This window comes from Myripristis murdjan, chromosome 8 (assembly GCF_902150065.1).
Source record: "Myripristis murdjan chromosome 8, fMyrMur1.1, whole genome shotgun sequence".
NCBI classification, from domain to species: domain Eukaryota; kingdom Metazoa; phylum Chordata; class Actinopteri; order Holocentriformes; family Holocentridae; genus Myripristis; species Myripristis murdjan.
Window position 1 is genome coordinate 1,761,774 of NC_043987.1, and position 23,239 is coordinate 1,785,012.

At 42.3% G+C, this 23,239-nt stretch overlaps 2 protein-coding genes across 2 annotated transcripts; one reads left to right on the top strand and one right to left on the bottom strand.

The window, feature by feature from the left end:
• The first annotated feature begins 1,269 nt into the window (after window positions 1-1,269).
• LOC115364034 (fructose-bisphosphate aldolase A-like) lies at window positions 1,270-9,829 on the top strand. Its single transcript, XM_030058444.1, has 8 exons — window positions 1,270-1,398; window positions 3,644-3,762; window positions 4,391-4,657; window positions 5,305-5,465; window positions 6,475-6,558; window positions 7,135-7,309; window positions 8,205-8,404; window positions 8,919-9,829. The coding sequence occupies exons 2-8, from the start codon at window positions 3,651-3,653 to the stop codon at window positions 9,012-9,014; spliced, it is 1,095 nt and encodes a 364-aa protein (XP_029914304.1). The 5' UTR covers window positions 1,270-1,398; window positions 3,644-3,650; the 3' UTR covers window positions 9,015-9,829.
• A 171-nt stretch (window positions 9,830-10,000) lies between these two features.
• gps1 (G protein pathway suppressor 1) lies at window positions 10,001-22,431 on the bottom strand. Its single transcript, XM_030058894.1, has 14 exons — window positions 22,290-22,431; window positions 18,585-18,677; window positions 17,690-17,871; window positions 17,416-17,580; window positions 16,372-16,507; window positions 16,109-16,186; window positions 15,766-15,826; window positions 15,191-15,276; window positions 13,594-13,688; window positions 13,309-13,414; window positions 13,044-13,124; window positions 11,770-11,907; window positions 10,961-11,095; window positions 10,001-10,402 (listed from the first exon to the last, which is right to left on the bottom strand). Exons 1-14 carry the CDS (start codon window positions 22,320-22,322, stop codon window positions 10,328-10,330), a joined length of 1,464 nt encoding a protein of 487 aa, XP_029914754.1. The 5' UTR covers window positions 22,323-22,431; the 3' UTR covers window positions 10,001-10,327.
• Between the last annotated feature and the right edge of the window lie 808 nt (window positions 22,432-23,239).

Sequence of the window (23,239 nt, forward strand, 5' to 3'; positions counted from 1 at the left end):
TGTTATGAGCTTTAAAGCTGATTAAGAGTTTGTCAAGTAGCAAATCAGCATCATAATGATGCTCTGAATTTAACACACATATTTCCCAATCAAGACATATTATGATTTGTGTTCAGCAGATATTAAAGGCTGAGTTCAGACACCTTTCACCACCAAACACAAGAAATCTCACATGTAAAAATATGCTTTTAAAAAATATAATTGTTTTGTTTTTTATTTCTATTTTTTTAAAGAAAGCACTTTAGTGAATTTGCACAGACTTCAAAGACACTGTTCAAATGATAACTCAGTTTTTTTTTTTTATCTGCCTTCTAATATTTCCCGGTGAGGCACTGGCGGTTCTAGGGAGGGGCCAGCAGGAGCCAGTGCCCCCGTAACACTGAGTCTGGACCCCGCTGTGGCCCCCCCTCCGAACAAAGATTATACATTGTGATCACATAGCGCGCGGTTTGGGCCGCGCTCTGCTCTGGGTACGGCGCACATAGATCTATGACGTCGCAGAGCAGCATGCACACGCGTGTAGAGTAGGGCGCACGCATGCACGGCGTGCACGGCGCTGATTGCTACGCGACTGAAACAGACGCTAGGAAGTAGTTTTCCGTTCTGGCGCAATTTTTCTCAGGCGGACAATGCAGCGATGCAGTGATGATGATGTTGATGAAACTGCCTGATAAAGACTTTAGAAGCAGGAGTTTGTACTAAGTGAGGAGTTTGTCTGTACTAAGATTACACTGAAAAATAGGATATTTCCATTGTTTCTGTCTCTTATATTTGTGTCTCAAATGTGATATTTTGAACCATTCAGTTTGGTTACAATGGGTAATCACTAGTTTTATGGGGGGGGGGGGGGGGGGGGGGGGGGGGGGTCAGATATAATTTTGAATCTTTGTCTTTTTTGCCCTGGGTTGAATGTGCCCCTCTGACAAAACCCCTGGCCCCAGCCAGGCCCCTCCAGTAAAATTGGTCTAGAACCGCCACTGCGGTGAGGTCAGTGTTAGTGAAATGAAGCTAAAGGGGGTTTGGCTGAGAGGCCGGTGGCAGCGGCTCCGGGGCCGCACTCTGAAACCCACTGACTGGAAGAAGAGCACGAGCGCCCAGTGGCTCATGAGGCGGCGGCCTGACAGACAGCGTCCAGGGCTCACGAGCCCATCGCTCTGCATCACTGCTGCTTTCCTTCCGTCAGAGCCACACGACAACGAGCGACCTTCTCTCTTTCTATTGGTGAAGCGCCACGCCAGTCGGCTTAAACTCTACGTTGTGATTGGTGTATCCCGGCTGAGGCCCCGCCCCTGGCTGTCCTGTTACACTGCTCGTCCTCGTCCACCTCCTCCTCCTCACAACACGACCCGCAGCTTCCTGCTCCACTCCTCTAGCTTCAGTCACCGCACCAACCATCCGGTAAGTGTCAACTTTTATAATCTAACAAACCTGCTCATGCTAACCTTACATCTTTGTTTACATTATGTTAAGAAAGATTTTGGTTTTCGTCCATACTTACATTTGTATTCCTAACATTCTGTATTTATATAAGCTCATAAAAGCATAATTTTGATAAGTGCCCTATAAATAAAGGTTAGCATGGTAATATGATCCAGTAGTACGCAGATATCTTTTCACACTACAAGCGTTCATGTAGCCCAGTTTTTCCCTCTCCTCCTGTGTCGAGGCTGAGCTCCCAGTGCAGCACAAGGTCATTCAGATGCCTCGGCAGGCCACACACGGAAGTGTCGGCCCAGCTCTCATGTGTCCATGTGTCTGGGCACAAAACACTTGAAACAAACTCGACACACTAGAAACAATATTTCTCTAAACGCTCATCCACTGATGCCGACGTGACGTGACGTCAGGTGACGTCAGGTTCAAGCTGCCAGGGGAAATGTGACAGCTGAGAAATGGGGGGCGGGGGGTATATTCCTAGAAAAAAAAAAACTCGAGATCAAATTCCTAAATAAATTTATTAGAAAAAAAAAACCTCACTATTTCCTGAGATTACAGTAGTAAAATTACAAGGAAAAGCTCGGAAATTCTGAGATTACAAAATCACAAATTTATGCGAAAATGACTTCTCAGGTTAAAGTTGTAAATTTATGTGGAAAAAAACCTCAAATTTTAAGAGAAAAACCTTGAAAATTCTGAGATTATAAAGTAACAAATTTGTGAGAAAAAAAATCTCAAAACTTCTGAGTTTATGAAGTCACAAATTTAAGAGAAAACCTGTGAAAGCCGTTTTTTTTTCTCCCCTGGGATTTAGTAAGAGGGAAATCTTGGTTCATCAGCATCTGGACTTTGAAGAGACATTGCTATGACTTGGGCAGATTCAGAAGAGAACAATCTTGTGATTCTGGGCTAAAATCAGCAGGATCTCCTGATTCCTGAATCCCATGGCAAAGTAGAATTTGATGAGGTGATCAGCTGCAGGCCTGATACATGGCCAGCAGCAGCACATGTGGAGCTGCAGACCTAAAAAAAAAAAGTGTATGTATGTTTATATATATATGTATAATCACAGTTTCTGAGTTATTTTCTCATACATTTGTGAGCTTTTTCTTGTAAATTAATGGCTCTAATCTCAGAAAGTATTACTTTCTTGGAGTATTAATCAATTAATAAATTAATTTGGATCTCCATTAGGCACCAGGGTAGCAACTATTTTCCTTGGGTGCACACAAGCAAACATAACATCATAACACAAAACATTACATCATTACCTTAAACATTTCATCCTAACACAAAACATTATGTCATAACCTTAAACATTAAATCATAACATAATATATTTCATTCTAACACAAAACATCATCATACATCATATCACAAGATTTCATCATAAGACTAAATATTACATAACATTAAACATGATTACATCATGACACAAAACATTACATCATAATACTAAACATTGCATCGTAACACCATAACACAAATCATTACATCCTAATGCAAAAAAGCTATGTACAACTGCTAACAAACAAACATAAAAACATTGACTCAACAACAATAAACCTTTTAATAACAATAATTACAGCAATGACAAAGTAGGCCCACTCTATGAGGAAATACTCTGTTTATAATGAGTAAAACATTTGATACAGCTCAAAATAATATAGTATCACTAAAAACCGCATATAGGGTGAATGAGAAAATAAAATAAAAAATATTAAAACTGTTCCTCATTGTTGATAATATAATCTACTAATTTGAAAAATATTACAATTATCATTGTCATAGACTTAAAATACAGTGCACACAATGAAGTGCAAAATGCAGTTCATTTTGCACAAAAGCACTCGTCATGGCATCTTATCAAGATGGTTATTTTTAAGAATGGTAGTCGGGGGGAAGGAGGCTAACAGTTAGCATTTGGGGATGGGGTATATCACGTTTTTCAAAATAGTTGAACTATCCCTTTAACCTGCACAGACTTCAGTGAAACAGTGTGCTCAGTTTCCTCATCTTTACCTTGTGTTGCAATGGGGCGTTTCAGTGTCCCATGATGCTGTTTCAGAGCCTTTCCCAAACTCTGGGGAAACACGATATGAATGCCGGCTAATTTAGAGGGATGATATGGCAAGAAAAAGCTCAGATATGATTCTTTATTCCTCTGAAATCTGTATGTCTGCCCCTCTCCTGTTGTGTCTGTCAGCGACAACATGGCGCACGCCTTTCCATTCCTGAGCACTGAGCAGAAGAAGGAGCTCAGTGACATCGCCCAGAGAATCGTCGCTGCTGGGAAGGGCATCCTGGCTGCTGATGAATCTACAGGTATCGTCCAATCAGAGGGCTCCTGAATGTCCTGTGGTATCTATGGGCTATATGTAATCTATGGATTACATATAACAGGATCTGGCTAATCTCATGACCAAAAGTGACTGGAACAAAATAGCAATCAGATTAGAGATGGATGGTCCCCAGGGGTCCTTGAGGGACTTCTAAGGGGTCCTCAGCAAAATGAGGCCTTGTTTAATTCCACTGTAATTTAATTGACTAGACATGGTAAGAATGCAATTTTTGTTACTAACCAAAAATTACCGGAAAATTATGGGGAAAAATAGCAAAAAAACAACATTATTTTAAATGCCAAGAAAAGTAGATTTTTAATGATTACAGTGAAATATTACAGGGTCAGATCAGTGATGCTGGATCAGATTTCTTGTGAAAGGCATCTGACGTTCACAAGCATGTAGTATTTCACACACACCAAAATCTCTTGATATATGGGTCATTATGGGGCAAAATCACTTCAAATCGAAAGTCGAAAAAGATTGTCATAGATTACAGTAAATTCTTGGCACAGCAATCAGGCAGGCTTTACAAAGGAAAATCTTTGAAGTAGCTTAGTCGTGGCACGGGTCCGTTTCAAAAGCATCTAAAAAGTGTCCTGTGTTTCCAGGCAGCATGGCCAAGCGCTTCCAGAGCATCAACGCTGAGAACACCGAGGAGAACCGCAGGTTTTACCGCCAGCTGCTCTTCACCGCCGACGACCGCGTGACGCCCTGCATCGGTGGCGTCATCTTCTTCCACGAGACCCTTTACCAGAAGACCGATGACGGCAAGCTCTTCCCCCAGCTCATCAAGGAGAGAGGCATGGTGGTGGGCATCAAGGTGGACAAGGGCGTTGTTCCACTCGCCGGCACCAACGGCGAGACCACCACCCAGGGTGAGACTCTCGCTCCCAGCCGGGGAGGCGCATTATCACAGAGTGGGGCTCATAAGCCTCGAGGGGTTTTGATGACGTGTAATGCTTTTGTCCCATAAAAAAAGTGTTATGAAGGCATTCACTGGTGACAACGGTGATGGAATATGTAACTTTCTTAAGAAACTATGGTTACACCTTCTTTGGATTGTCCCCTATAGATATTCAGCAATCAGAACGGCAATATTAGCCATGTATGTGTATCTTGACAAGAAGAGGGTTTCATTATATTGCAGCAATAATGTCAACTTGGCTGACACGTTTGTATAATTCAACAAACACATACAACAGAATGTCAGTAGATGAGTCAATATGTTGAAATGTAATTTATGGCTTATTGATATTCTGTAAATTGATATTCTGTTGAATATCTCTCGGGGACTATCCAAAGAATGTGTGACCAAAACTATTGAGGATACTGCTAACCAGCTGTCTTCAGGGTCATGAATATGCAGACTTGAAAGACATTGTTCAAACATTTTGAGATTGATTCACATCACACATGTGCGTTAAGCTTCCCCTCCCTCTTTCCTCTCGGCCCTCCGCTCCCTCTTTCATCGCTAAACTTCTTTTGCTCTGATTGTCATTGGTCTTCTCTTGCTGCCTGGCAGGGCTGGACGGGCTGTACGAGCGCTGTGCTCAGTATAAGAAGGATGGCGCCGACTTTGCTAAGTGGCGCTGCGTGTTAAAGATCACCTCCACCACGCCGTCGCAGCTGGCCATCATGGAGAACGCCAACGTCCTGGCCCGCTATGCCAGCATCTGCCAGATGGTTAGCCACACATGCACATACCCAGAAAACCTACGTAAAAGTAACATTCAGAAATCAGGGACGTGTAGCAAGCAGGCTTTACTCTGGTCATGGAATTTCTGGAATATCCTTGAATTCTGACAGGTGAAGTAGAGAAGGGAAGTCACAGACATTGATAGATTTTCTTGGGAAGTCAGGAAACATCCGGGAATTTTACAAATAATAAACATCAAGGAAGCAAGGAAGCACATTCCAGCCCAGGGATTTCCAAACTTTTTCATCTTCTGGACCCCCCCAGTAAGCCCGGACCCCCATTTGAAGGGATTTTACCCTGTGAGGACCCGTATATCCAGAGATATTTTGGCTTGTGCTCAGTAGCAAATGCTTGTGAACGGCATGAACACAGCCTCAAGAAATCTGATCCAGGATCTCTGATCTGACCTTAATCTACCCTAGTCTTTGCCATTAGAATTTATCAGAATTAGAACATTTCTTGTCATTTTTAATGTTTTTATCTGGCCAATTTCCCCCTCTTATCTTCTGGATTTAGTTTTTCTGATTTTCTGGTTTTCTTGTAATTTTTGCTGCATTCATTTTTTGCTAAATTGGTCTTAACCTTTCTCCCCATGTTTCTCAAAGAAATCAAATGAATTGTCTCAGGTCTCAAAGGAAATTGTTTAGATGTCATACCTGAATGCTAACAAATCAAGGTGAGATAAAACCAGAGAGGAAAATATTCAAATGATCTCATACATGTTCTTATTTGTAACAATTTCTAGTGAATTCAGTTGCACTCAAACATGCAACAGACATTCTCTAAAGGGAAGTGGATTTCTTCAGGAACCTTATCAATGCAGTGATGTTACGCTCCCCAGCTCCTCTGAGCAGTCGTTACACAGCTCACTGCACTGTTGGTCAATTAGCTTAAGTTCTAACTCTTTCGCAGTTGTTACACAAAACACGTCCTTCTCAGGGGAACTGCTATTGTCTGTTGTCATGACGCTGGTTGCCATGTTCTCTTGCACCCCAGCATGGCATCGTGCCCATTGTGGAGCCTGAGATTCTCCCAGATGGAGACCATGACCTGCAGCGCTGCCAGTATGTCACTGAGAAGGTGAGTGATGGTGGGAATCTAGACTTTGGAAGGCTAGACATTTCTATGGGTCCACTGATATATACGGAGCTATGATGGGTCTGATGTGGTCCAATGAGTGTCATCCATCTCTGATATGATGGATGTGATGCTGTCTGATATATTTATTGTAGAATTCACCACTACTAAAGTGGTCACAGGCCAAGAAGGAACTGGTTCTGTTCCAGTTTGTGAACGTAAGTTTGAATTATTCCGAGCATTTTGACCAAAAATAAATCGGTTCAGAACCTGAAAAGTTGGTTCTCAGCTGGAACCAATAAATAGAAGAAATACAATTGCTACCAATTGAGTCGACTCCTGAATTTCATCGTTTCAGTTGAGATGTTTAGTGTCCCATGATGACAGTCTAAATGCTAACTGAGGCTTTTCCACCCCAACAAAATTAAAAATCTAGTTGAAATACTTAAGACTTGGCCTTTAAAAAACAGGGACAGTAATCCCTCCGCTTGCTCAGGTCACTGTCATGAAGGAGGAAGGTTTCATTTGGACCCCTTCCTCTCTTTCTTATTGTGGCTGCTGTTTTCTCTCGCTCGACAGGTGCTGGCAGCCGTCTACAAGGCTCTGTCCGACCACCATGTCTATTTGGAGGGCACACTGCTCAAGCCCAACATGGTGACTGCCGGACACTCCTGTCCCAAGAAATACAGCCCTCAGGAGGTCGCCATGGCAACTGTTACCGCCCTGCGCCGTACTGTGCCCCCTGCCGTGCCGGGTGAGACAGATACATCTATGCACCATTATCTAAATATACAGAATAAATGCAGTTACAGATCTGTTTAATCATCTAGCCTGCTGGTGGCTACTAGGGACGTGTCCCACACTGGCCACTGGGCTGAGTACTTCTGGATACTTTTGGGTGATTAGTAGGGCCCCATTATAGTTCCCCAAACTAAAATGTGTTCAGGAGCATAAACCAACCTGAGGGGTCGACTGTTTACAGATGACATCCAACATTATATTTGTTACCGTGTTGCTCTCCTGCCGGCTGTTATGGAAGTGGAGCGTCCATACTGTCTGGCTTGTAGGTCCTCATTTTGTCCCCAGTTTATTCAACACATCTGTCACTGCTACGTGATGAGGAGTTTAATCACTAAATCTAATGAACAGCGACATTTGTCCCATTTTTATTTTCTTGTTCACACTCATAGTCCAAACCAAATGTTAGATTTGGAAAACATCCATTGTTAACAACATGGAGAACGTGGTTTCCTTTTGGTTTGGAGACAGTCCAGATAAAGTGATGTGACTCCCATGATGTTAGACCACACAGCTCTCCGTCAATCAGATTGCTTGAAGAGAGAGCTCTGTTGTATAATGCAGTGGATTACATGACTAGGTTAGATACTCGATTCTGAGCATTCTGCACTCTTGGTGGCGGCTGCCTCAGCATACCTGCTTTTTTCAAAGGAATGCCCTTCATGAAGCCTCGTTGTTTTGTAGGCTAATGTCAGAAGTGCAGCTACTAAATACATACATTGGACCAACCTAATTCATACTGTTCAATGTTGCTCATCCATGCAGTATATTGTAACCTTTGAAACACTTACGCAGAACGTACACCAAACTGGTTTCTCATCTAACCCCACCCCTTTTCCTCTCTCCTCCAGGTGTGACCTTCCTGTCAGGTGGCCAGAGCGAGGAAGAGGCCTCTATCAACCTGAGCGCCATCAACCAGTGTCCCCTGCACCGGCCCTGGGCCCTCACCTTCTCCTACGGCCGGGCCCTCCAGGCCTCGGCACTCAAGGCCTGGGGAGGCAAGAAGGAGAACGCCAAGGCCTGTCAGGAGGAGTACGTCAAGAGAGCCATGGTGAGGAGGAGGAGGAGGAGGGGGCAGAGATGTACAAGGGCAGGTTGTAGGGTTGGGATCCAGCTGCTCATGGACTTTCAGGGACCTCATTGGAATAGTTGTCCAGACTGGACAAGACACGGAATTTGGTCGGTTCTCTTAACCTTTTGAAACTTGTGCAAATTCACTTGTTTTTTTTTCTCAAAAACATGGGACAAAGGAGGATTAGCAAATTAGCAAAAAATTACAAGTACATTAGTTTACAAAAAGCAAAAAAGACAAGAATTGTGGGTGGGACCATATTTCTTAAAACATAGATACAATTTTCATTTCCTATTTCACTTAATGTATGTCTGATTTGGTTTTAGAGAAATTTTACTGGATTTATTCATATAATTTTGATAATTGTAAATCTAGTTTTCTTGTTAGTGCTAGTGAAAGCCAAAACTGAAGTTGAAATAAAAGCTTTGGAACAAATTAAAAATCGTACGGTGGAATAACAGTTTTTCCTCTCCTCTCCTTTCTCGTCTTTCAGAATAACAGCCAGGCAGCTCTGGGCAAGTACGTGTCCAGTGGAGACAAGGGAGCAGCTGCTGGCCAGTCTCTGTTTGTGGCCAACCATGCCTACTAACTGGGTCCCAGCGCACTTCTTCTCCCAGTCCACCACACACTCCAGTCACTTCACTCCTCCCTATCCTGCACAGCTGGAATGGCACGTGGTGCCGCGGTTCAGGAAGTTTTTGCCATCAGAACTAATCAGACAATGGAATTCTGTTGGCGCATGTAACAGCATCAAGTCCTCTACTGGATAGGAAAAGCAGTCATTGTGTGATTTTAATTGGCAGTTAATTCTATTATAACATTGAGAAATGTGTTTTTCACTGGCAGCCCCCCTATTACTCCCAGCACTTAGAAACTTTAAAGTCCACTTCTTGATTAATGGTTGTTGTATATTTGACTTTTAGAATTTTAAAAACTAAAAAGTGTATCTTGCCCCCTTCTTGTAGCACTGAGTGAGAGGAGCCACACAGAAGCAGCTGTTTGAAAATGAATGGCCAGAATACTTTCTGAACCTCTGCTGGCGTTGGGATTACCACGACATTCCAAGCTCTATACTTTGAATATTTACTTTGGATTTGTGAAGTCCTAGTTATTTTACAGCTTAGCTGAATGTGTTGTGTCACTTTGTGTTTTTTTTTGAGCACTTTCACTGCCTCCTAAAGAGAGAGAAGACCTTGTTTTTATGTTCAAACCCCCGTTTTCTCAGATTGTAACTCCCCTGATCCTCTGGTTTTGGACATTGTCTTAATAGTTAAGTATTTGTGCCTTCATCTCTCAACAGCTGGAGGAAATCCCTCTCGAGTGTATTGATATATACATATGATAGCCTGTTACTGTATCTACACTGGACAGAGAATTAAAATTAAAAGATTCACTGCTACCTTTTTCACGTGTATTAATCAATGATTGTGACTTGACTCATCCACAGCTCACAGGCTCTAGCATCATAAAACAGTGACGAACAGCTCAGTCCCTTTGCAGGTGGCTTTGAAATCTACAGTGTATCTTGGCAAATTGCAGACACTTAAAGGGAGAGCTACTGACAAAGACAATCTGTCAAGAGTATCTTCTGGAAGGTTTATTTATTTTACATCATCTCGAAGCAGAGGAAAGTGCAGCACTTACCAGCACATCTTTCACTCCAACAAACTCACTTCTTGTACAAATATCCATATCATCATCATCATCACCTGACTAACAAAGGTGATCTTATCTGAGAAGCAACTGAACTTTATGTTGTGTGCCGTCTCCATTCTTAGCAGAGGAACAGCGATTTGGGTTTTGTCCGCTGTGTGTGGCGGTGGGGTGTGGGTGGTGCAGATCAGATTCTCCCTCGCCTCCAGTCTGTGGTCACCCTGCAGAGACAGAGGAGGGCTTTCCTCCTCACATGTTGGTGCTCATCCGGGTTTGGCTGTTGGCTGGCGTGAGTTCACCCTGGCTGCCTTCTCTTGGTGGAGACTGAGGAGGGGATAAAAGAGCATGATACAGGTGTGGACTGTTAGCTACGAAATATTGGTAGTTACTTCTTTGTTCTTGGACAAAGCAATAATTGTGTGTTTTAAGAAATTCAATACATAGCTGGTTCATGAATCATCAATATAAAGAGAGGTGACACACAAAAGAAACAGTGTGTTAGTAATATGTTGGGCTACCAAGAGCAAACAGCTCAGCCCCAGCGTCCCCTGGAATAAATTGTACAAGTCTCTGGAACAGCACTTTCCACCTACATCAGCATAACCCCAAATGAGAGAAAGAGTGGAGCTCCATCCTTCCAGTAGAGTTCCAGAGACTTGGACAATCTATGACAAGCAGCACTGATACTGAAACAAGGCAGCGACAACAGGCTGGCTGTAAAATCGGACAGGGCAAAGACACCGACACTGGCATCTCTCACACTGTAAGGGGTTATTTTACTGCTAAATGCATGTAACATTGATTAATGTGGCTTTAAAGGCAACGGCAAGATGACTCGAGCCAGCTGGACTTGGACCAAAAAGAAAAAACATCCTCTTTTACCTTGACATGGATCTGGTTGCGCAGCACAGCTGCTCGGAGGATCATGGCTTTGGCTCGTCTCTGGAACTCCTTGCCCATGTGGAGCGACTTCTCAAAGGTGGTGCTCCTCTGGTCCACGTCCCGCGCATACAGGATCTGAGGAACCCATCAGCAAGGCAGGTTTTCCCGATGGAGAGATTGGAAAAAGTCAGAAAAAGTCAAAGGTTATCGGGAGAAAACCTGCATACTGGCTGAGCATGCAGCTTGGCCTGAAGCAAGGATCTGCTTCAGGTCTGACAGCAACCTGCCACCTGCTAGTATAAGGTATGGTCACATGTTGAAAATGTAACCAACACAGGCTAATACAAGGTCAAATATGTGGAAATACAATAAAGAAGCAAAGAGAAACATATTAATCAGAAGGAAAAAAACTGCAAGGAACCAGAGTAGTTTGTCATGATCAAAACTGTAATATACTAGTCTACCTGCTAAGTACCAGAGATTTTAATATTTTTGCTATTTGATAATGTTCTTTATGCACCTCTACGGGTGTTTGACTTTGTAGCATGTTATTAAAACAGTAAATATAATTTCTATACTTGCTGTTTTAATGGATAGGCTATTCCTATATATGGAGTGTATTTTTTTTCTCTTTGATATACTGCATTGAACCTTCCTTATCAGATTGAAATGTCTCATGTAATAAAGTTTAGCCAGTGTGCAGGATTTCTCTTCATTACAAGGCTGGAGAGAATCAAATGTCAATTAGTTGCTGACCTTTTGTCTTTCAGGGTTTTTTCTAAGCGTGTGTGTGTGTGTGTGTGTGTCACCTTGCTATGGGAGTCGATTCGTGCATTGATGAGACCCTCCAGTATAAGCTGAGTGAGCTCGTCTTCCAGAGCTGCTACTGTCGTGTTGAAAGCTTGAGCCATCTTGGTCATGTCTGCCGACACATACGGGCTGAAGTACTAAACACAAACACAACTGTTTCACGACAGAGAGCCATCACCCAGTGTCCATTACTGTGCACTTCTGGAACATGCCAGAGCAAACTAGAGCAAAAAGTATCTTAGTAATGGCAGTGTTGTAGAGCAGCACGTCCTCAACGAAAACACTACGTAAGACAAGGACAGCAAAGACTGCCGTCTGAAAACACAACCGAAAAACCTAACAACAAGGGGTTCAAGCCTGCAAGCCTGAAACCCTATTGCCTTTGTGCTAGTGTATTATTGTTAGTGTAGTATTATTGTTATTATCATTATTATTATCATCATCATCATCATCATCATCATTATTTTCCCTCTTCAGGAATGTTTCTGCAAATCCCTGTCAGATGTAAGTGGTAGAGACATGAAATTTTGCAGATTGGTTGGAAGTTGTGTGCAAATGCTACTCAAGAAATTTGACCCCAATCGGCCTGATGGGGGCGCAATGATTAAAGAAAAACAATGTTTCACTTTACAGATTCAGAACTCCTACGCCATAAATTAAATTTACATGAAACTTGGTGCAGATATTTTTGGGTCCAAACTCTATAAATTTTTCTCAAAAACCCAAAATGTCCACCATCTTGGATTTTCCAGAATTTTGAATATTTTGAAAAACACATTTTTGACATCTCCTAGGCCGTAGGTCCAATTGCTGACAAATTCGTTGTGGCTGATCTTTATTTGTTTTCAAGATATTCACCAATTAACTTAAGAAGGGGTGTTGCTAAGCACAGAACTTTTCAACCGTTTGGCCAATCATCATGAAACTTGTAGGATATGTCCACATAGGTACCTGAAACATACCCTGAAAGTTTCATAAGAATAGGCCAATAAGGGGGCACTATGAATGCAAAAAATGGGTGTGCCATAACACAAATCAGACTATAAAATCAGAAACTCACAGGATATGTCCACATACAAACCTGACACATACCCTGAAAGTTTCACTCAAACTGACCACTACATATAAAAGATTTTTTAAAAGCCCATCTCTGGTTTCCTGGGCTTCAAAGGGAGTTTAAAAGGAGAAAAGTGAAAAAAAAAAAAAAATCGAAGTAAAAACGCTTATATAACATAAATACACTGAAGGTACAGTCCACAGCGTGTGGTCTCACCTGGATGAGGGCTCTGTTCCTTATCTGGGTGTACAGTGTTTTGACGTGGGGGGCCAGGTACATGTCCAGCAGCAGGTTGTCCTGGACAAGACACCACAAACATGAACACACACACTCACATATTCAGACCAACCACTAAGGGCCACGGTAAACGTGTGCATCACCTATGTCGAGCATCAAACCTCTGACTTTGGAGTGACTGTTATTCTAACACGACAGCACTGTGTATGTTCTCTCAGTTACACAAGAAGCCCTCTGATCTTACCTTCATTTCGTCCAATAGTTTGAGACAAGATGCGTATTTGGATTCATAAAACTTGAAGATTATGTCACGGATCTGAGGTTCTAACTCTAAAAACAATTTGAAGGAGCTGGATAGGAAGAGAAGAAAGGAAAAAAATATATATTATTAAAGGGATAGTCACCTAATGCTGTTTCCCCCAGTTGTCAGTTAAATGATAAAACACCAGAGGAAGCACATTTACTATAAATGTCACATCAAAATACTGTAATTAAAAAAGTGTAATATACTAATATTACTATGGCCTACCTGCTGGAGATCACATTGCGTTGGAGCTCTTGTCTGTCAAATGTTGCCAGTGCACACAAGCCACCATACACTGCTACGTTACTGGGAGACAGGAGCTGGTGGAACACACACCGACACTCATTACCACCCAGGGTTCAACTGTGGATATTAGCCTTTCATTCAAAATTAGATATCAGTCAATCAAGAGTCGCCTACCGCTTGATGTATGACGGATACTACACAGGTTGTCTATGGGAAGCCCTGAGCCTTCATTTATTTATTAGTAGTTATTGTCTTGGGTTTCAATGGGCAGGTTTAATGTCCCATAATGGTCTACATGCTGTTTTAGAGGATTCTTTACCCTGACAAAAACAAAGTTCAGGGCAAAATAATGAGTACCGTATTTCACCAATTAATAGCCCGGGGGTTTAATATGCCAAATCAACTTGGACCCCGGGCGTTTAAAAGAACCAGGCGGCTATTCGCTGCAGGCCTTTATTTATTTTTGCACAGACCTGCACCAGGCCATTATTGTGATGACAGTTACTGTCCAACATATTTACAGTCGGTCGGTACAGTACACCCTTTTTTTTTAGCTAGCTCTCTTATTTTGACAGAAAACGGAAGTGCCGCACAGTTATTGTGCGGCTAACTGTTTACTTCTGCATAAATAAGGTGAATAGCCTTATTTTGGGTTACCTCAATATAATGCAAATAATCGCCCCGGCGGTTATTCGGGTGGGCATTAAATACGCAAAATGGGTGCAGACCCCAGGCGTTTATAAGAACCAGGCGGCTATTTGCGGCCAGGCGATTAATTGGGGAAATACGGTAGTTGGACTTTTGCCTGGGTATTTTAGCATGAAAACAGTCTTATTTAAAGCAGCATACAGAATTCTGGTTGGCTGGCAGCCCCAAACAGCAGTGAGGTCACTGTGTGAATTTTGTGGACTTGACCATCTGTACCCCACCAAATACAAAAGGTGCTGATATGTCATCATTGCACAGGATATCTGGGTGAAGAGATTCAGCTATGGTTGTGGATGGAACACTCGTTCAGCTGCAGGTACCCTTTATGGTTTAAAGATTGTGTGCAGAACTTTTCTTCAGAAATTTGGTAAATCACCATTATACCACCATGATCCAAACTAAATGCACTAAGAAAAAAAATCTGGTGTTCTGAGTTGCTCCTGGGGCTGAAATCTCATTTGTTAAAGTTTGTTTGGGATGAATCAAACTACCAGTCAGCTCAAGCAAGCATCACAATTTCAGTCCAATCATGTCTTGTGTGCACACACACACACACACACACAGCTGCTGAATATACTCACTACACTCAACCTAGCCTCCCCTTGCTATGGTAATGTATGAGGGTGGGACTTCGTTGAGGCACTGAATCTCAGGTGGGTGCTATTTGAGTTCAAATTTTGGACACGGGCATAAGCTGTCAAGTTTAAGGATGTTACAAGCCATACACTGACACTCTCTTCCAAATAGTTCCAAGATTCAACCTGTCTTGTGAATCTTTTTTGTAAATTCACCCCACCCAGAAGGTTCGATTGACTGCTGAGGCTGTAGTGTAGTGAAGCATGACTGGCTGACGGCCATGTGAACTCACCTCTGGACAGTCACAGTGGTCAAAGGACGCCTGCAGGAAGCACTTGGCAGCTGGTTTGTACTTTCGAGAGGCCAGCTCTGCCAAACCTGAGGCACAACAATTATAAGCTTTATTTAAATAGCACTTTCCAAAGGACTCCACAGAGAAAAGCAGCAGCAACAGCAAAGCAGCAATGAAGAACAATAGAATGACATTCTAAATAGCGGATTAAAGATTTTTTTTTTTTTTTTTTAATCACGGTAAAACCACAAAATTAAAATTTCATACCAACAGCTATGTACATAAGTAAAATATGTGTAGGGGCTCTCCTTGCATTTGTGCACTGACAGCACCAATCCAAATTAAAAAGTAAATCAAGGCCTGTAGTCTGATGGGAATCGTTGGAATGTCACGTTAGCCTACATCTACCTCACAATCATTCTTACCAGTTATCAACTTGACATGCACTGATACTTAATATCTTCCTATTCAAACCTCAACTGATTCAAATCCAGGTGTGACAGACTGTGATGACCTAAAGTGGACCTCTACTTATGAAGTGGGATCTTAACACTAAAAGCATAATGTTGTCTTACCTGCAGCACATTTTAATTTGGTGAGGACCGCTTGGTTTTGACTGTCTCGCTCTCCTCTTTGCTAGACAAGCAAAAAAAACAAAGCATAACAGTCACTCTTCCTCTCAGCAACAAGCTAGCAAGCAATGAATAGTTTCAACATGCCAAAAGCCATTAGAGCCTCTGTAGTCAACTGTGGTACTGCGAGTTGTCAATACTGCCTTGGAGGTGCTACATTTTGCATTTCTAAAAATTGAAGGCATAGCTCACCCATTTTGAAAAATGGGATATTTCACTTCCCCCCAGCTGTTCTGTGGGACAGTAGTGGTGTGAGGAAAATGAGCTGTGTGAAGGTGATGCTTACCTCTGCTATCTCTGGTGTGGATTCTGCCTTGCTGACATAGCTCAGTACATGGGACCAGTTCTGCAGGTAAACACTAACCTGGAGACAGGGGGATGAAGATTGACACATACCCTGTAGTGACAGCTCACAATTTTACACACATAATGGTATTTGTTGGTCTATGCAAATGTAATAGCATAAGCCCCGTTTGGTCCATTAAATCCTGCATGCCTCATCAGAACACTGCAAGTGCTGTTTTTGCTTGAATGCACATCCTGTTTCACCTTGATGACGTTAAGACACATGTTGATGACATGCTTGGCGCTTGTGCAGTAGTCTCTGGCTCGGGAGTAGCATTTGAGAGCGTTGCTGAGGTCACCACAGTCCAGATAATGGTCCCCCAAGTCATCGTGGCCTCTCCTGGAGAACAACAAGGGGCAAAACAGGTGAGAGGCAAAGTGGGCAAAGGGGAAAAGGAAGAGGAGAGGGCTGCTCCTAAAGAAAAAAAGAGCTGAACTCATCAAGGTTCTATAAAGCTGGGAGGTGTAATGAGAGTAAAAAAAAAAAAAGTAGGCCAAGATTTACTAATTCATGGCCACGAGATATCACTCGTTCCCTCAATGTGATTAACTCATTCCCACGTTTTAGGTCATTTGTGGCCATGAGATGTGCGCACAGTATTCTTCCTTTCTCCTGGGAGCAAACTGCAACTGCAAAAGACAACACTTGTCCCTGAGAGGCCCCAGACATAGACCTGCTTCCTCACCACTTACGTCATATGGTCTGATCAGCCCTTCAGAATCCCTAACTTTGTGCAAGTGTACCAGGAGAACTGATGCTGTTTTGAAGGCAAAGGGTGGTCACACCAAATATTGATTTGATTTAGCTTTCTCCTCTGTTCATTCACTTTGCATTTTGTTAAATGATAAAAATAAACTCTTAACACTTCTATTTTTGAAAGCATCTGAAAGCATTCTTACTTTGCAGCATTTTATCACACCTGCCTAACACTTATGCACAGTACTGTATATACACACACATTATATTTGTGTTGTTGGGCCACCACCAGACACCAGAACAGCTTCAATGCTCCTTGTCATAAATGTGTCACATCTGTATACATCACTATGACTTGCTTATGTTTATGTAACTCCATTTTTCCTCTCCCCTCTTTTCAGGGAATCCAGGGAATACTAAAATCCCAAAACCTTCTGGGTATGCAGTTTTCCACAACACAGGTTTGATCCATTCCATATCTGTCTTCCATGCTTTCGTCAAGTGTAAACAGCAGTGGCATTCAACTGAGCATAGTGTCCACTGTCATGTACCTGATACTCTCTTTGATGGAATTTCCCTTGTAGTTCTTGAGGTCTGTATCCAGTTTCTCCAGTTTAAGTAGGGCTTTCTTCCTGGTGGACTCAGCCCAAGCCGAGTCCAGGGGAGGGGGAACAACCCCACCTTCAGGCACCGTGTCAGGCACACCCTGCACCTCCCTGTGCATCAAAGACACACATCACACACATTACAGGTTGACCCATTTCTCCACCTTACTCTGGGTGGGAAAGGTCTGGGAACTATTTTCAGCCCCGACTGCGGGCATACCGTGTGGCCTCAGTTAGTTTGCGGTGGATTTCTTCATAGGTGTCAACGTTGAAGGTCCTCTGGACGAAAGTGAGGGCCATCTTGAGAGCTTCAACTCGGAGCTGCGGGCAGTGCTCAGCAATGAACTGGAGCCTCTCAATGCGCATCAGTCCACTGTAGCTGGTGGCATACTGCTCCAGGTCCTGCACTCAGACATAAGTAACAATAACCAATAGCCCCACACTAACAAGGACTTTTCACCACAGAGCTTGAATGGAGTAGAATGGGCACTGCTCTGTTCGCCGTGGATATGTGGCTGGTACAGAATAAATTGGCAATTATGGTTGTTAACTTCCTCAATGCGTCCCGAGTGATCGGATCTCACGTAATATACGTATATTATGTCTATGGTTTTCCCTGCTTGCACTAACCATAGCAACAAAGACGCCCCAGAATTCCTTGCGAATCGAGCATGTGCAGTGGTGACTGAATATTCCGGTTCGGGGCATTTTCCGACTAAGGTGTTTACATGCCTCAATATTCCGGTTGGAAGAGGCATATGCCAGGGGTCTTATTCGGAATTCTCTCCAACCGGAATATGACCTTAATAGGGTTCTGTTTACATGACACGTGCGCCGCCGGAATATTGCGAATATTCCGAATAATACCGGAATATGGTGTGCATGTAAACGTGCTCACTGATTACCACTTTTACCAAGCAGCCACAGCACAACATATCCGCTATCAAGCTAGTGTGACACACTTAATGGCCCTTCTGGCATGTCTGTAGCAACTAATGTAATCACCATTTTACTCAGTACCAGCCAAATGACCACTGCAAACCGTTAAATGTTGCAAACATCCATTCAAGTTGTGTGGTCAGGACCCAGAGTTGGAAAATCATTGTGTTAAATACCAGTGTGGGGTTCTCCACTACATAGTTGGTGTCTGGAGCATTCTGCTGGTCCTCTTGGGGGTCTGCATCAATCTGCATGGGCTCCACAGATCCCTGTGAGTGAAACACCAGGCACAGAGATCAGCACACATTACAGTTCAACACACAGTCAAGGCCACAGCTGGATAACATCAAAATTTTACGTGCTCAGGTTCACCTAATATCCAGTCAGTGTTCGGAGGAGAGTCACACTGCAGGGTTTCCCTTAAAAATCATATTTGGGCAGCCTTACCCAGATTCTATTTTATTTTAGTTTTACTGCACATGTTGCCATGTACAAAGCTTGTGTTCAAACTTGGTGTTTCTCAGTGACAAGGTAATGAGGATGTTCTGCTCTGTTCTGTGTGGTACTGCTGGCTGGTTTACCTTGGACAGCAGGGAGCTGGTGGGCAAGCGAGTGTTGAGCATGTAGTCTCCCGCTGGTGAGGGGGAGAAACAATCAGAGCGGGGGGACGAGCCTGACAGCCAGGTGGCTGAGAACCATCTGGAAGCAGCAGACGAGCTGCTGGCTGAGCTACTTCTGCTCCTGGCTGACCTCTGACTGGCCCTGCCTCTGTCCTCAGCCTCAGCCTCAGCTTCAGCTTCAGCTTCTGCCTCAGCCTCTGCCTCTGCCTCTGCCTCTGCCTCTGCCTCAGCTTCAGCTTCTGCCTCAGCCTCAGCCTCAGCCTGCCCTGACCACGGCCTGTCCTGAGAGGAGGGACACCAAGTAGGCTCACAACAATAGTGGCAATTTAAAAAAAAAAAAAAAAAAAACTTTCTGCAATAGTTTAACAGTGGTGCACCACCACAACAAGGAAACTACCACCACTGTAAGAGGAAACGTGAATTTAAAATAAACATTGTAATAAGTTGTACTATCATTTAAATCTGAAACAAGTGTAATCCAGATTAGGGATCGACCAACACAGATTGTTCAGGGCCAATACCATAGTAATTATTAGTAATCCAGGACAATGATAACTGATACTAGGGCCAATATTTATTTATAATACATTTAAAAATTGCAGTTTAAAAACTTACAGTATTAGAAATGCAAACACAAACCTTGCTTTGAATTTAAAGAAAGTTTAATAAAGTTTAATCGGTTCAAAAAACAAACGCACAAGAAGATACGATTTTTTTTGTTTTGTATCAAAAAAAGACAAGAAAACTATATTTACAGTGATTAAAATTGTATATTTAAAAGGTCATGTCAGTGATGCTGGGTTAGGTTTCTTGTGTTTAAATGTTTTAAACTCCAGTCAAACTGAAAAGAAGACTGTAACCCCTCTGGTTTTCATTTAGGCCATTGTGTAACTCAAAATTACGATATCAATTTTTGAAAATCAATATCATAATTTTGACCAGGACAGATAATTGGTCGATCACCAATCCAGATGTTTCAGAAATAATAAGATATTTTTATTAAAGTATTATTTATAAAAAATTAACCCTATGACCTCAGCTTCAAACCTAACTTAGCCCAAGCAGCAACAGATATGGGATAAAAGTAGAATGATCAGCCAAAGCATCACAGCTGGAAATGAACTACACAGGTAATGCTAGTTTCTGATATCCCATTTCTAATGTGCTCTCTCTGATTCTATGTGATTACATGTATATCTGACACAATACTGTACTAACAGTCTATGGGAAGCTGTTAAGTTGTCCTAATGGATTCTAATATTGATTTGTCAATTTGCTTTATTATCACTACTGTGGTTTAAAATCATCTGGCGTCTCAGTGGTGAGTTTTACTTTCCCATGATCCAAGCCTAAGTACTGTCTCAGAGGCTTTTCCACTCTCACAGAGAATGATTCTCTAGGACATGTCCAAATTTCCTCAAAGGGAATATTAGAATGTTTCATTAGTTTGAATTTTTCAGATGAAAATGGTCAAATTTACAGCAATTTATTTAGTATCTCATTTGTCAAAGGCCAAATATCTGCTGTTATTCTAACATCTCTTTATCCTAAAGGATAAAATAAGTTATCACTGACTGTCAAATTCTGAAATTCTAATAGCTGACTTGAAAATGTTTGTGTTCAACATATACAAGTGGTGTCTTTACTGGTTGTTGTATTCAAAGACTAGGTCCTGAGAACTGTCACCTTTTTTCAAGTAAAGTTAAGGGGTAGCCCAGAGGGGTTATGAATTCAGACAAGCTTCTGTCAAAATCTGTTGATTTAACCTTACTTTAGCTATCAGACAGTGTACCTACTTGGCAAAACATAATTTAAGACCTCTGGCCACTGTCTACTGATTGACCCCTGTTGACTACCGCCCTCCGATGTGTAATGTCAACGTAATTTTGTGGTGGAAGATGTAACCAAAACCAAAACAATGAATTTTACTGTAACGGTCGTGGATATAACGTTATATACGTTAAGCCGAATTTACCGCTGTACATCAAATATTAAAAAGAGTCCTTAAATAATGTCTTAAGGGGTGCGTATGTTAAGTTGTGTACATATGAACATTAAACCGATAGATTTTTGACTGGAGTTTGGCGGTGAAGTCAATGACATGTATGAGGGGCAAGCTAGCAAACGTTAGCCGTGCTGGTTGACGAGCAGGCCGACAGCTGTAAGGACAGAGCGTTTCGTACATATCAGGAATGCACTCGAGTTTCTGTGACTACAGGACGCTGTTTAAGCAAAGGACACTACATTTGAAACAGTTAAACTCAAAAAGTAGCCTGCTGACAAAATCAGTGTGTACACATCCTAATGTAAAGCTAAGTTATCGCCAACGACAGTGAGACGCACTGTTGACAGCACCGAGTTAGGTTAGCAAAGCTAGTTAGCAACCCTTGGCTACACTAAAGTAAGCGCAGTTTCCCCCGAAGTGATTTCTTAATAGAATCAGCTTCATTATTCAGCAGACACGCTAAAGTGCCCGAATTTTACTACTTATTCGTACTTTTGTGCTAACAGACTCTTCGTTGAACACTGTAAGCAAATGAAGGCCTTAGCCGTTAGCTTAACAACTTAACGTTAGCCATCACTTCTGAACTTCTCCAAATGCCATTCAAAAATCGGGCAGTTTGTCATGACATTGATTATCGGCAAATATACAATTATATAGCACAGTACACAACTTTAGTCCGTTTCGACTCATGTGTTGGAGCCACTCTCCAACTCGGCATACATCCTATGCCCCACGCAGCACTTCTTGTATTGAAATCTGCACATGGAGGGCTTGTTATTGTGCCGTTCTCCTTCACCAATATACAGCCGGAGTGTGGATGGCAGTGGCACGTCATGTCAACCAATTCTAAGCGCTTACATGAAATAAAAGGGGATTTGTGAGACAACTGGTAAGCCGAATTTACCATAAAACCCCAATGAGTGGTTAAATGTCTTACTTAATGTTCTGCTACGTATGGGCGTTTGCATACAAGCAAGGGAACATGAAAACTGACAGATTTTTGGACGTCCTTTGGCTCAACAGTCTTTGATATAAGAATGGAACGGAACGGGCATAACATTTATAGGGCAAGCTATCAGCAAATCACGACTACCTGGCAAAGGCCAGCCATGGCTAAAACTGGGAGTGTCATTAGTTTAACTCCCCACTAACTTGCTATGCTACTCCACTTGCATTTAAGAAAAGGCATCACGTTCAGTTTCAAACCGTCTCAGCTAATTTGAAATAAAATGGCAAGAGCCTAACGGCAGATTTACCTGAAAGTTGAAGACCTGCACAGGTAAAGGCATCTTTTATTTTTCCGACGTGGGGTCGCTAGGCTGGAAATAAGGTATAAAGGGTCTATGTTGTGTACAGCACCCAGCTCTGCACGATATTACCCAGAGTCTCCTTGCTTCGCCTACCGGTAAAGAATGTAATATTCATAAGGGGGCGTGCCTACACCGCGGCGTGGGGCTACTGCGGCCTTCAAGTACTTTCGTAAATTTGACAGTTACAACACCAATGGAAAGTGGTCAGTACACATGGGAAAATATAAATTTTGTGAGGTAGCCTTCCGTATTTATATCTCTCAGCCCCTCCTGTCGAGGCAGATGGTTCTGCTAGAGGTTTTTGGTCCTGTTAAAAGGGTTTTTTCCTCTCTACTGTCACCCTGTGCTGATGTTGGAGGAGATGTTGGTCCATGGATTTGGTCAGTACCTGTTGGGTTTCTGTAAAGCGCCTTGCGATATCTTCTGTTATGGTTTGACGCTATACAAATAAAATTGGATTGAACTGAAATGAACTGAATTAGTATGCATTTCGATATTAGCTGCACATTTTCATGCAAAGTTACAACTTTGCACTTACTCTTTCAGTTGGAGAGGCATAGCTGTAAGAAGTATTTAGCCAAGAGATTTTTTTTATTATTATAAAAGATGTGCCAATGTAGATACCAATAAACACTTGTCCACTTTGAAAAGTAATTGAGACATCAGTTGCCTGCTGCACATTTCTTGCAATAAATTTTGCTACTGCAGCACAAACTGTGCTACTTGATTTCTAAACTGAAAAAGATCATCCATTTTTTTGCCATTTCAATATTTCCTGTCAAGGCAGTTTGATTGCTCTGTCAAGTCATATTTCTGACTGCTGAACTCTAAAGTAGAAGCTTCCAAGCAGCATTTGATGGCAGCATGTTAGGCCAGACATTATATTCTAATCATAA

Coding starts and splice junctions, on each gene's coding strand:
- gps1 (XM_030058894.1), bottom strand. CDS start 22,322: ATGCCTTTACCTGTGCAGGTCTTCAACTTTCAG. Junction 17,872..18,584: donor TAGTGGAGAACCCCACACTG/GTATTTAACACA, acceptor GTCTGAGTGCAG/GACCTGGAGCAGTATGCCAC. Junction 16,508..17,415: donor TCCATCAAAGAGAGTATCAG/GTACATGACAGT, acceptor GTTGTTCTCCAG/GAGAGGCCACGATGACTTGG.
- LOC115364034 (XM_030058444.1), top strand. CDS start 3,651: ATGGCGCACGCCTTTCCATTCCTGAGCACTGAGCAGAAGAAGGAGCTC. Junction 4,658..5,304: donor CGGCGAGACCACCACCCAGG/GTGAGACTCTCG, acceptor GCTGCCTGGCAG/GGCTGGACGGGCTGTACGAG. Junction 5,466..6,474: donor ATGCCAGCATCTGCCAGATG/GTTAGCCACACA, acceptor CTTGCACCCCAG/CATGGCATCGTGCCCATTGT.